Genomic DNA, 14,209 nt, shown 5'->3' with positions numbered 1-14,209 from the left:
TATTTTGTTGAGGAGTTTTGCATCTATGTTCATCAGTGATATTGGACTGTAGTTTTCTTTCTTTGTGACATCTTTGTCTGGTTTTGGTATCAGAGCAATGGTGGCCTCATAGAATGAGTTTGGGAGTGTTCCTCCCTCTGCTGTATTTTACAAGAGTTTGAGAAAGATAGGTGTTAGCTAATCTCTAAATGTTTGATAGAATTTTCCTATGAAGCCATCTGGTCCTGCACTTTTGTTTTTTGGAAGATTTTTAATCACAGTTTCCATTTCAGTGCTTGTGATTGGTCTGTTTATATTTTCTATTTCTTCCTGGTTCAGTCTTGGAAGGTTGTGCATTTCTAAGAATTTGTCCATTTCTTCCAGTTTGTCTATTTTATTAGCATAGAGTTGTTTGTAGTAATGTCTCACGATCCTTTGTATTTCTGCAGTGTCAGTTATTACTTCTCCTTTTTCATTTCTAATTCTATTTATTTGAGTCTTCTCCCTTTTTTTCTTGATAAGTCTGGTTCATGGTTTATCAATTTTGTTTATCTTCTCAAAGAATCAGTTTTTAGTTATATTTATCTTTGCTATTTTTTCCTTCATTTCTTTTTCATTTATTTCTGATCTGATCTTTTGATTTCTTTCCTTCTGCTAACTGGGTTTTTTTTGTTCTTCTTTCTATAATTGCTTTAGGTGTAAGGTTACATTGTTTATTTGAGATGTTTCTTGTTTCTTAAGGTCCCATTAAAGTTTTAAATAACAATTGTTAGTGTTCATCATTAAAATATGAAGCAGAATATTGGTACTCATGTTTATTCCATTCACAATTTTCATTTTTCTCTCCCCATTATAAAAACTTCTTTTGGTTTCCCCATGCAACTCAAAGCACAGCTATAGAAGTGGAGTTGTATTCTCTAAACTATTTCAGACCTCTGTGATTGAGTTTTTAGAACATTATTTATGAATATAACTTCCATAACTGTAATAATAGCTAACATTTATGAACAGTTACTATGTGCCAAGAACAGTGCTAAATCCTTGATTTAAATTTTCTTTTTTTATCTCCATTTCACCGATTAGGGACCTGAGATTTGGGAGTTTAAGAAACTGACTAAGTTAATAAAACTAGCTTGTAAGTGTCGGAGTCTACGAGGGTGGAAACAACTTCTAGAAGTACAGTATATTAATAAGTGCTTTCAGACACTGTTGGACAATGGACTGAAGTATGCAATATTTAGTACTGATTTATTCATTAATGTAATTTTATTGAACATAGAATTAAAATTAATGTAATAAGATATGCAGGGCTCTAGAAAAACTCGACCTTAAATACTCACATGTCAACTGATACCATAGACAGTACATCATGCATATTTATTCCCTTTGGCAAGTGACAAAATTAAAGACACAAATTTGAATCATGGTTCTTATAGTAGATTATCTGTTGCCTAATAGGCTCATATGTGTCCATTATGTTCATTATCACCCTTTCCCTTTACTGAACAGGGTCAGGATAGAGATTCATACATACTTTTGGACAATCTTATTCAAAATCATTTTCTTACAGGAGAATGAAGACATTTAGCTATAAATTAAAGTATCCAGTCAGCAGAACTATTTGGGTTGCTTGTTTCCCCACTTTATTTTAAGACAAGTCTAAGTAAAGCAATATCTTCTTACTGCCATGCCAGTTTTCCCATTTTGAGTAGTATTTGCTGAGTGATAGATCTTTCTTTTGGAGAGAGTTTTTCTCAGTGCTCTAATACTGAGTTCTAAATTCCTGATAAGTTTAAAACAAAGACTACTGAGCATCTGCCCTTGTAAAATAGAGGTTTGCAATAAAAAGTGGATTCCACCTCAGTGTAGTGGAGAGAACAGGAAATGCTGCAGAACAACTGCACTGAGGCATAAAGAGAAGCTATTCCAGCCTCTGGACTTGAAGGCAGGGCACATATGCACTCAAAACAAAAGATTACTTCAGGCTTAAACGTTTTTAAAAATAGGATCTGATGATCAATGAAAGAAAGAAGTATGTGCTAATGAATTTTTTGGACCAGATCAACTTGACCTTTCATTTTTCATGAAGTCCTCCAATAAATGCATTTACTGTTTTTCTCTCCCAGAACCCCTAACAATTATTTTGATTCCTGTAATTCAAATGGCATTCTGAAAGGCTTTTATGAGGAGTAGAAGGGCAGAGGGAACCATTTTTTTCAATGAGTGACAGAAATATTCACTGGCTACAAGCAAATTAATAAAAGAAAACTGATGTCATCATTTAAAAATCTAACCCCATCCTATGTTTCTGGTCATGACTGCCTATGTGTGTGGGGGGGGGTGTTTTTCTTATCAAATACATCATGATTTCTTCTAAACTAGATGTCACATCTTCCAATGCTTTTTGATACTTTATAACATCAACCATAATGAGACAGAAGTCCCTTAATAAAACATTTTAATATGTTAGTCAAAGGATTATGTAATATATCAGTAAAAACATCTTTGCTGAGTCTTAGTTAGCTAAATGGCTAAAAATAGTATGTGCATATTCTTGTCAACAGTATATTTTTATTAGAACATGTACTGTGACTCAGAATGATACTATCAGAGAGGGTAAGCATTAGTCTTACTTAATCTGCTTCAGAGTTTTTCAGCTTTGTGTTCAGAGAAGCAGTCAGTGGGAGCAGCAGAGAAAAAAAAGTGAAATGAGAGAAAAGGGAAAAAGAAAAACATTTTGGATACAGATTTAGAGAAAAAGGGGGAAGAAATACTGAATAGAGTAGATTGAAAGGAAACAGTACAAAAATGAGTAGACAAACTAGGAATACTGAAGCTGTGGTTCAGAGGAATTTTTAAAACCAATCAGAGCACACTTTTACTTGATGAGATAATCACTGTGTACCTTTTTAGATTTACATAGGATACAGGATTTCATATGCATTCATTAGTTAAATTTCTGAGATCAGAAAACAGCCCAGAGAGCATTTTAGTTGCCTTTTAAATGTAGATAGCCCTATTGCTGAGGAAATGATGAATCAATGGTAGGTTATGACTTTGAATATGGGCTTAAAAGGACTGAAAATACTGTCTCAGAAGACCTTGTTAATTTGAATTAAAAATCAATTAGAGAATTGAGATTTTAAAAATTTAGACATATACTCACCCAACAGACAGGAAAGGCTCCTTTGACTCAAGTCTATGAAAAAAGATATGAAAAACTTATTTTAATATAACAATTTGCTGTACACTTAAAATTGCTTTTATATGAATCTGACAGAATTATTATACCTGTTTGGATGAAAATGCACAATTTGGAACTAGTAAAAAGCTACAAATAATATATTAAGACTTAATCTGGACTAATTCAAATTCTGGCTGGATTAATGCAGAGGCTAAATAAAATGAGAGAGACATGGAATGGAAACGTAGCATTTAATTAAGATAATACTATTGTTAGTCTAATTCTGATTTACACTCTCTACATTTACTTATTTTCTTTTTTACAGCAATTTGTAGAATTTTTAATACATCTATTTATAGTTGAGTAGTGGAAAAATTTATAATATATTTGGTTAAATATTGACTGAATAATTTGTTTCCAGTAAATATTTTGTAATGAAGAGAGAAACAGCATACCATTCATGGTCATTTATTGGCAACAAAACAACTTAGGACAGGGGAAGCCAGGTGACAGATTAGGGTTCTTCTGCCTCCTCTGTGTCTCCAAAGAACCAGGTATTCTTTGTACCTCCTAACATATTAAAGGAAAATTATAATCCTGAAGCCTCTGGCTAGTTGTGACATCTTGAGCAAGCCACTAAAAACCTTCTGAGTCTTACTTTCTCCACTATAAAATAGGCTAAGATTGCTTCCAGCTAATTTTCTGATTTCATAAATTAACTATATCTTTGCAAAAAGTAAATAAATCAGGAAATGATTCACTGCTAAACATTTCCTAATTAATAATTAGGAGACCAGTTGGTAGGTGTAAGTTTTTAAACTTATGATTATGGGTTAAATGTAGGCAAATGCTGAGGACATTTTAATCTAAACCTTGGTGTTTAAAATTTTTAAGAAGCATTCATGTTTTAAACTATTTTATTAATATATAAATAGTTATAGGAAAATGGCAAGAAATTTAATTCTGCAAAAAACATTTACCAAGCACCAGCTGATTATGCTTTGACATGGAAAACTGATGAGACTACCTTAGAATTAAGTCAAAAGACTTTACTTTTACATGAGTCTAAACAATGAAGACAATGACCCCCTTTTTTTTGTCTTATTTCATACTGTGTATATAAAATATGGCTTAGGATAACCTCATCAACCAGAGGGCAGAAGCAAGAAGAACTACAACCCTGCAGCCTGTAGAACAAAAACCACATTCACAGAAAGATAAACAAAATGAAAAAGCAGAGGGCTATGTACCACATGAAGGAACAAGATAAAACCCCAGAAAAACAACTAAATGAAGTGGAGATAGGCAACCATCTAGAAAAAGAATTCAGAATAATGATAGTGAAGATGATACAGGACCTCGGAAAAAGAATGGAGGCAAAGATTGAGAAGATGCAAGAAATGTTTAACAAAGATCTAGAAGAATTAAAGAACAAACAAGAGAGATTAACAACACAATAACTGAAATGAAAATTACACTAGAAGGAATCAATAGCAGAATAACTGAGGCAGAAGAATGGACAAGTGACCTGGAAGACAGAATGGTGGAATTCACTGCTGTGGAACAGAATAAAGAAAAAGAATGAAAAGAAATGAAGACAGCCTAAGAGACCTCTGGGACAACATTAAACACAACAACATTCACATTATAGGCGTCCTAGAAGGAGAAGAGAGAGAGAAAGCACCCGAGAAAATATTTGAAGAGATTATAGTTGAAAACTTCCCTGACATGGGACAAGAAATAGCCACCCAAGTTCAGGAGGCCCAGAGAGTCCCAGGAACTCCCATAAGGTTAACAGATGATTTCTCAGCAAAAACTCTACAAGCCAGAAGGGAGTGACATGATATACTTAAAGTGATGAAAGGGAAGAACCTACAACCAAGATTACTCTACCTGGCAAGGATCTCATTCAGATTCAATGGAGAAATCAAAAGGTTTACAGACAAGCAAAAGTTAGGAGAATTCAGCAGCACCAAACCAGCTCTACAACAAATGATAAAGGAACTTCTCTAAGTGGGAAACACAAGAGAAGAAAAGGACCTACAAAAACAAACCCATAACAATTAAGAAAATAGTAATAGGAACATACATATTGATAATTACCTTAAATGTGAATGGATTAAATGCTTCAACCAAAAGACACAAGCTTGCTGAATGGATACAAAAACAAGACCCATATATATGTTGTATACAAGAGATCCACTTCAAACCTAGCGACATGTTGAGACTGAAAGTGAGGGATGGAAAAAGATATTCTATGCAAATGGAAATCAAAGGAAAGCTGGAGTAGTAATACTCATGTCAGATAAAATAGACTTTAAAATAATGTTACAAGAGACAAGGAAGGACACTACATAATGATCAAGGGATCAATCCAAGAACATATAACAGTTATAAATATATATGCACCAACATAGGAGCACCTCAATACATAAGGCAACTGATAACAACTACAAAAGAGGAAATAGACAGTAACACAATAATATTGGGGAACCTTGACAACTCACTTACACCAATGGACAGATCAGCCAAACAGAAAATAAGGAAACACAAGCTTTAAATGACACAATAGACCAGATAGATTTAATTGATATTTATAGGACATTCCATCCAAAAACAGCAGATTACACATTCTTCTCAAGTGCGCATGGATCATTCTCCAGTATAGATCACATCTTGGGTCACAAATCAAACCACAGTAAATTTAAGAATATTGAAATCATATCAAGCATCTTTTCTGACCACAACACTATGAGAATAGAAATAAATTACAGGGAAAAAAACGTGAAAAACACAAGCACATGGAGGCTAAACAATAGGTTACTAAATAACCAAGAAATCACTGAAGAAATCAAAGAGGAAATCAAAAATTACCTAGAGACAAATGACAATGAAAACATGATGATCCAAAGCCTATGGGATGTAGCAAAAGCAGTTCTAAGTTGGAAGTTTATACCAATACAATCCTACCTCAAGAAACAATAAAAATCTTAAATAAACAAACTAACCTTACACCTAAAGGAACTAGAGAAAGAAGAACAAACAAAACCCATAGTTAGCAGAAGGAAAGAAATCATAAATATCAGAATAGAAATAAATGAAATAGAAACAAAGAAAACAATAACAAAGATCAATAAAACTAAAAGCTGGTTCTTTGAGAAGATAAACAAAATTGAAAAACCATTAGACAGACACATCAAGAAAAAGATGGAGAGGACTCAAATCAATAAACTTAGAAAGGAGAAAGGAGAAGTTACAACAGACACCGCAGAAATACAAAGCATCCTAAAAGACTACTACAAGAAACACTATGCCAATAAAATGGACAACCTGGAAGAAATGGACAAATTCTTAGAAAGGTATAACCTGCGTAGACTGAACCAGGAAGAAATAGAAAATATGAACAGACCAATCACAAGTAATGAAATTGAAACTGTGATTAAAAATCTTCCAAAACACAAAAGTTCAGGACCAGATGGTTTCACGGGTGAATTCTATCAAACATTTAGAGAAGAGCTAACACCCATCCTTCTCAAATTCTTCCAAAAACTACAGAGGAAGGAACACTCCCAAACTCATTCCATGAGACCACCATCACCCTGATACCAAAACCAGACAAAGATACTAAAGAAAAGAAAAGTAGAGACCAATATCACTGATGAATATAGAATCAAAAATCCTCAACAAAATACTAGCAAACAGAATCCAACAGCACAATAAAAGGATCATACACCATGATCAAGTGGGATTCATCCCAAGGATGGAAGGATTCTTCAATATACACAAATTAATCAATGTAATACACCATATTAACAAGTTGAAGTATAAAAATAATATGATAAACTCAATAGATGCAGAGAAATCTTTTAACAAATTTCAACACCCATTTATGATAAAAACTCTCCAGAAAGTGGGCATAGAGGGAACCTACCTCAACATAATAAAGGCCAAATATGACAAACCCACAGCAAACATCATTCTCAATGGTGAAAAACTGAAATCATTTCCACTAGGATCAGGAACAAGACAAGAATGTCCACTCTCACCACTATTATTCAACTTAGTTTTGGAAGTCCTAGCCCTGGCAATCAGAGAATATAAAGAAATAAAAGGAACCCAAATTGGAAAAGAAGTAAAACTGTCACTGTTTGCAGATGACATGATATTATACATAGGGAATCCTAAAGATGCCACCAGAAAACTCCTAGAGCTAAGCAATAAATTTGGTAGTTGCAGGATACAAAATTAATGCACAGAAATCTCTTGCATTCCTATACACTAATGATGAAAAATCTGAAAGAGAAATTAAGGAAACACTCCAATTTACCATTGCAACAAAAAGAATAAAGTACCTAGGAAGAAACCTACATAGGGAGACAAGACCTGTAGGCAGAAAACTACAAGACACTGTTGAAAGAAATTAAAGATGATACCAACCGATGGAGAGATACACCACATTCTTGGATTGAAAGAATCAATATTGTGAAAATGACTATACTACCCAATGCAATATGCAGATTCAATGCAATCCCTATCAAATTACCAATGGCATTTTTCACACAACTATAACAAAAATCTTAAAAATGGTATGGAGACACAAAAGACCTTGAATAGCCAAAACAGTCTTGAGTGAAAAAGATGGAATTGGAGGAATCGGACTCCCTGACTTCAGACTATACTACAAAGCTACAGTAATAAAGACAATGTGGTACTGACACAAAAACAGAAATATAGTTCAACAGAACAGGATAGAAAGCAGAGAGATAAACCCACACACCTATGGTCAACTAATCTATGACAAAGGAGGCAAGGATATACCATGGAGAAAAGACAGTCTCTTCAATAAGTGGTGCTGGGGAAAGTGGACAGCTACATGTAAAAGAATGAAATTAGATCACTCCCTAACACCATACACAAAAGTAAACTCAAAATGGATTAAAGACCTAAATATAAGGCCAGACACTATAAAATTCATAGAGGAAAACATGGGCAGAATACTCTTTGACATAATTCACAGCAAGATCCTTTTTGACCACTTCCTAGAGAAGTGGAAATAAAAACAAAAATAAACAAATGGGACCTAATGAAACTTAAAAGCTTTGCAAACAAAGGAAACTACAAACAAGACAAAAAGACAACCTTCAAAATGGGAGAAAATATTTGCAAACGAATCAACAGGCAAAAGATTAATCTCCAAAATATATAAAGAGCTCATGTAGCTCAATATTAAAAAAAACAAACAGTCCAATCCAAAAATGAGCAGAAGACCTAAATAGACATATCTCCAAAGAAGACATACAGATGGCCAAGAAGCACATGAAAAGCTGCTCAACATCACTAATTATTAGAGAAATGAAAAACAAAACTACAGTGAGGTATCATCTCATACCAGTTAGAATGGCCATCATCCGAATATCTACAAACAACAAATGCTGGAGAGGGTATGGAGAAAGGGAACCCTCTTGCACTGTTGGTGTGAATGTAAATTGATACAGCCACAATGGAGAACAGTATGGAGGTTGCTTAAAAAACTAAAAATAGAATTACCATATGACCCAGCAATCCAACTTCTGGGCATTTACCCAGAGAAAACCATAATTCAAAAAGACACGTACACCCCAATACTCACTGCAGCACTATTTACAATAGCCAGGTCATGGAACCAACCTATATGCCCATCGACAGACAAATGGGTAAAGAAGATGTGGTACATATATACAATGGAATATTACTCAGCCATAAAAAGGAACGAAACTGAGTTATTTGTAGTGAGGTGGATGGACCTAGAGTCTGTCACACAGAGTGAAGTAAGTCAGAAAGAGAAAAACAAATACCATATGTTAACACATATATATGGAATCTAAAGAAAAAAGAAAAAAAGATGATCAGAAGAACCTAGGGGCAAGATGGGAATAAAGACACAGACCTACTAGAGAATAGACTTGAGGATACGGGGAGGGGGAAGGGTAAGCTGGGACAAAGTGATAGAGTGGCATGGACATATATAAACTACCAAACGTAAAATAGATAGCTAGTGGGAAGCAGCCACATAGCACAGAGAGATCAGTTCGGTGCTTTGTGACCACCTAGAGGGGTGGGATAGGTAGGGTGGGAGGTCGGGAGATGCAAGACGGAGGAGATATGGGGATATATGTATATGTATAACTGATTCACTTTGTTATAAAGCAGAAACTAACACACAATTGTAAAGCAATTATACTCCAATAAAGATGTTAAAAAAATGTGGTACATATATACAATGGAATATTACTCAGCCATAAAAAGGAACAAAATTTGGTCATTTGTAGAGACATGGATGAATCTAGAGACTGTCATACAGAGTGAAATAAGTCAGAAAGAGGAAACAAATATCGCATATTAATACATATATGTGGAACCTAGGAAAATGGTATAGATGAAGTGGTTTGTAGGGCAGAAATTTAGATACAGATGTAAAGAACAAACATATGGACACCAAAGGGGGAAAGTGGCGGGGCATGGGGGTGGTGGTGTGATGACCTGAGAGATTGGGATTGACATGTATACACTGATGTGTATAAGATGGATGACTGATAACCTGCTGTTTAAAAAAATGAATAAAATAAAATTCAAAAATAAAAAATGGCTTATTAGAAATATGGCTTGGTCCACTTACAGGCTGAGCCAATATGGTTCTTTGCCCAATGTCCTGCTTCTTTGGGTGAAAATTTATAGCAGGGAGAGACTCTTTTAGGGAGCAGCTGCCCTAGCAAACTCTCTAAATAGCAGCATATAAGGAAGAAGCAGAGAAAACCAATAGTTGGTGTTAAGAGTTGGAGGCATATATTTATGTAACCTTTTCTTCTCCTGAATTCCAATATTATTCCCGCCTCCATGTAAATTATTGGCCATATTGTGTGCTTGTTTTTCCCATACATTTATGATATGGATAGGTAAACAGATCTAAGAGAAAAAATACTGAAGATAAATAGTGAAATATGTTTGGATATACTTGTTTTATAAGACACGACTAGTGCCAAATGATGAAATTACCTTGAAGAAATGAGGGGGATTCTATATAACATGATGCAGAAGATGGTTAACTTATTTGGAACATCAACGTGATGATGATAGCACTTCTCCCTTATTTTTCCATCTAATAACACTTGAGAAATAGCTAACATGAGGGTATGAATAGAATACCTTCTCCCCGTGTTTGCCAATAATTCAGCCTAACATCAGTCAGACTTCAGTGCACGTGTGTTATTTGCTTGTGTCAGGTGCTAACCTCCAGTCGCCTAGTTCTCCATTTCCCACGGCCTACACTGGCCCCCTTGCCTCTCACTTCTGCATGCTTCTTAGTGGCATTGACTAATATAGTAAACAAAATTTAAAACATTTAATGTATATCTCCCCTTTCATTCTGCACATCTTAATTAGCAATGTCTGGTCAATTTTTCCTTTATGTTCCTCTTATCTCTCTCTTCACTCAGTTCCCAGGCTAGTTCTTGTCACCTATCCCAGCCTAACTGGTCTCTCCAAATGTAATTTCTTTGTTCAGAGTTACTCCAACTTGATACGCTGGACTCACACTAAACTTCCTTCCATGCTGCCACCCACACCACTTGTTTAGAAACTGCATTTGTGCCACTTTACTTACGGGCATCATAACGTGAATAGAGGCAAGACCCACCACTTGTCTTTCCCTGTGCAATTACTAGAATGCTGAGTTCAGAATGTGTTTGAAGTAATATTTATTGATTGATTTTCCCTTTTTTTCTGAAGTAAGTAGCTGTTGGATTGGAGCATATAGGTACATATGTTGCCCCACTGACCCCAGTGATTTATAGGGTTAGTCTTACTATCTACTTAGTTGTCTCCTTTGACTTTTACCACTTGACTCGCCATTTCAACCATCTCTTTCCAAGTGCTCAATATAAGATCTCAGAAGAGAATCCAAAGTTTTTAAAATGATGTTGGATAGAGTTCTGACTGATGTTCTATAAACCAGGGGTTTGCAAACTCCAGTCTATAGGCCAAATCCTGCTCACCACCTGATTTTACACAACCTGAAGCTAAGAGCGTTTTTTACATTTTTTAATGTTTGGAAAATATCAAAAGAAGAATATTTTATGAGTCATGAAAATTATATGCAATTCAAATTTCAGTGTCCATAAATAAAGTTCATTGGGACACAGTCATACTCACTCATTTATATATTGTTTAAGACTGTTTTTGTGCTACAGTAGTAAGTTGAGTCATTGTAACAGGGACTGAATGTCCACAAACTTAAAATATTTACTATATGATCTTTACAGAAAAAAAGTGTTCCATCACTTGAAATATGATTATATTGTGGGAAGGAGTTGGAAACAATTTCTCAAAAGTGGCACTCTTTATTTTGCTACCTATCAAGATATTCTCCCAGACTTCAAATTTCAGAATAATTTGAATTCCTTCTCTACATCACCAATTCAGTCTCTGACCCTACTGACAGATTAATTCCCCTAAATGCTGTTTTCATGTCACCACCTTTCTTGATGATTTCAATAACTACAGAATGATGCCCAAACTTTTCAGCTGTCATTTGAAAGCTCTTCGCAAACGTGCCTCACACCAACTTTCCACATTATTCTTTATCACTTCTATTACTAACTACTTTATTCCAGGAAATTTGTCTATATATAGCCCAAACAAATCTGGTTTAGCTTTGCTTTGGTGTCTTTAAATTTTGTTTCTATACTGGAATATTGTTTTATTCCTTCTTTTCCCTATCAAATTCTATTTACCTTTTGAGTTTATCTAACTTAAAAAGCCATTCCTGACACCTTCATCTTATAGGGACTATCCTGTCTCTAAACTTCTATTACTTATTATCTCCATCACTATGCTATAGTCTCAAGACAATAGTCCTTGTTAAAAAGTTAACTTAGAGTTTATTAAGATTGGTAAGAATGTTAAACTTGCCTCTCTGCTTGGATAAGAAGCTCCTGACAGTTCTTTGTTAAGCTTTCCAATGGGCCCAGGAGGGAGATGTCTGCTGATGCTCTATGAATTGAGCAGAAAGGCAAGGTTATTGTGAACTAGTCACTGTAAGTCATGAAGACAAGCATTTTCAGTGGTGACATGGAGCAGGAAATCTTGGTCCCCACAGAGGGGACCTTTATGGCCACGACTATGCCAAAGAAAGGTAGTTAACTCTAAGGGCTGAAACTGCTTGAATATACAAAAAGCTCATTTTTGTAATTTTCATTCTGAAAAGTGAAAAAAATGTAAAAGAAGAAAACTACTAGGAAAAACATCCTTTTGGAGAAAATTGTTTATCAGTTTGATCCTTAGAAACAGGTGATTACATTGTGATATGCCCAGAGAACTTCTCTGAGTTTTTTTATAAGGTAATTGTTCTGCGAAGAAAATGATTGATTTTATCTTTCCTGGGATTTTCTTTTAACATGAAATAGGTAGTGAATTTAATAACTCCTCATTTAAGACCCACTAGAATTAAGAGTAGAATAAGGTAAACAAATCACAGCCTTTAGAAAAATAAGACACAGTAAAGAAATAAAATAAAATGAGAAATGAAGATCAATATTTGCAGCTAAAAGACTTATTATACTTTATATTTAACAAGAACAAAAAACTAAACCAAATTTACTAAGGATCAGACATTACTCAAAGTGCTTTATAAACATTGACTTATTTAAACATCATGATACTTCTGAGGTAGATCTCATTTTGCAGAGGAGGAAACTGATACCCAAAGACGCTAACTATCTTGCACAAGGTTACACAGCTGAAGAATGGTTGAAGTAGGATCTGAACTTAGGCAATCTGGCTCCAAAGTTCTTGTGGTCATGTCTTGCATGGTGTGCTGCCTCACATCTGTTTATTTATTTTGTTTTTTTCATTTTGTTTGCACGTGCCTTATGGCATTTCCTCTCTTTATACATTCTGTGTTCTACTGAGAAATCGTATTTGATTTCAAATGTCTTCAAATGATGGATATTCACAAACTTAAGTCTGCAGCATCACACAATTTGTTTATGCATGGCTATATCCACTCACCATACAACTCCAATTATAGGTGCCTTTAACTTAACATGCCCCAAATGAAATTAATCATCTTCTCTCATTCTGCTCCTCTTTATCCCTAACTGAATGGCATAATCAGCCATCCAGATAATCAAACTAGAAAGATTAGAATCTTTCTCATTAACTCCTTTCTAGCGACACTCACTTTCAGTAGATTCTCCTAGTTCTGTTGTTTCTATTGCCAAAAGTCCTCTTCATTCTGTTCTTCCGTCCCTATTATTATCTTCCGTCCCTATTATCCCTATTATTATTATCTTCCGTCCCTATTATTATTAGTTCAAGTGGTCATCAACTTTTATGTGGGCTATTAGAATAATATCCTCTGTGACCTTCCTTCTTCAGTATTTCTTTGGAATAGCCATATCTACTAGCAGAACTATCTTTCTACAATACAAATGTGATCATGTAATTCCCTTCATTACAAATATCTGAGTGCTTCTAGGAAATATTCCTTATAAGGCACCATAGGTTGGTTAGGAGTGCTTCATAACTGTCCCCATAATAGGCCCCTGTAACACTCAATCATGATGTATTAAAAATTGGAAGCATATTTTCCAGGCTCCCCATTAAGACTGTATAATCCTTGAAGGTAAGAACTCACTGTAATTCAAATACTTAGAATCATGTCTACTTCATAAGAGGCTCTTGGTAATATTTTGTCAGATGAACTTTCCCTGCCTTGCTCTCCCACCCCTACTTCCGTTATTTGCCTACAGAATAAACCCTTTAATATAACTAAAAGTTCATTCAATATCTGGTTCTAGGGTACCTTACCAGTCTTTTGTCTGCTACCACTTCAGCCTACAGATTCTATGCTCCAACCAAGCTGAGCCAACTTCTCACTGTCAAGTGACATCCTGCTTCCTCACATTCCTGTGCCTTGGCATATACTGGGTTTTGGCAGAAATGACTTCAACTACCTTGTTTTTGCAAAACTAGTGTTTTTTTATGAATCCAAAGTGACATAACTATGAT

General features: G+C 34.9%; 1 protein-coding gene across 1 annotated transcript in view; it reads right to left on the bottom strand.

Annotated features, from left to right (window-relative positions):
• Nucleotides 1-14,209, bottom strand: part of RALYL (RALY RNA binding protein like) — a 450,880-nt gene that overhangs the window by 97,939 nt on the left and 338,732 nt on the right. The window contains exon 3 of the mRNA XM_019926336.3: nt 3,146-3,178. Within this exon, the coding sequence (XP_019781895.2) occupies nt 3,146-3,178 (33 nt within the window). The remainder of the gene's footprint in view (nt 1-3,145; nt 3,179-14,209) is intronic.

The sequence above is a fragment of the Tursiops truncatus genome, chromosome 17 (genome assembly GCF_011762595.2).
Source record: "Tursiops truncatus isolate mTurTru1 chromosome 17, mTurTru1.mat.Y, whole genome shotgun sequence".
In the NCBI taxonomy this organism is placed as follows: Eukaryota; Metazoa; Chordata; class Mammalia; order Artiodactyla; family Delphinidae; genus Tursiops; species Tursiops truncatus.
The sequence above is the reverse complement of the archived record's forward strand: the minus strand, read 5'-3'. Positions and strand labels throughout refer to the sequence as shown.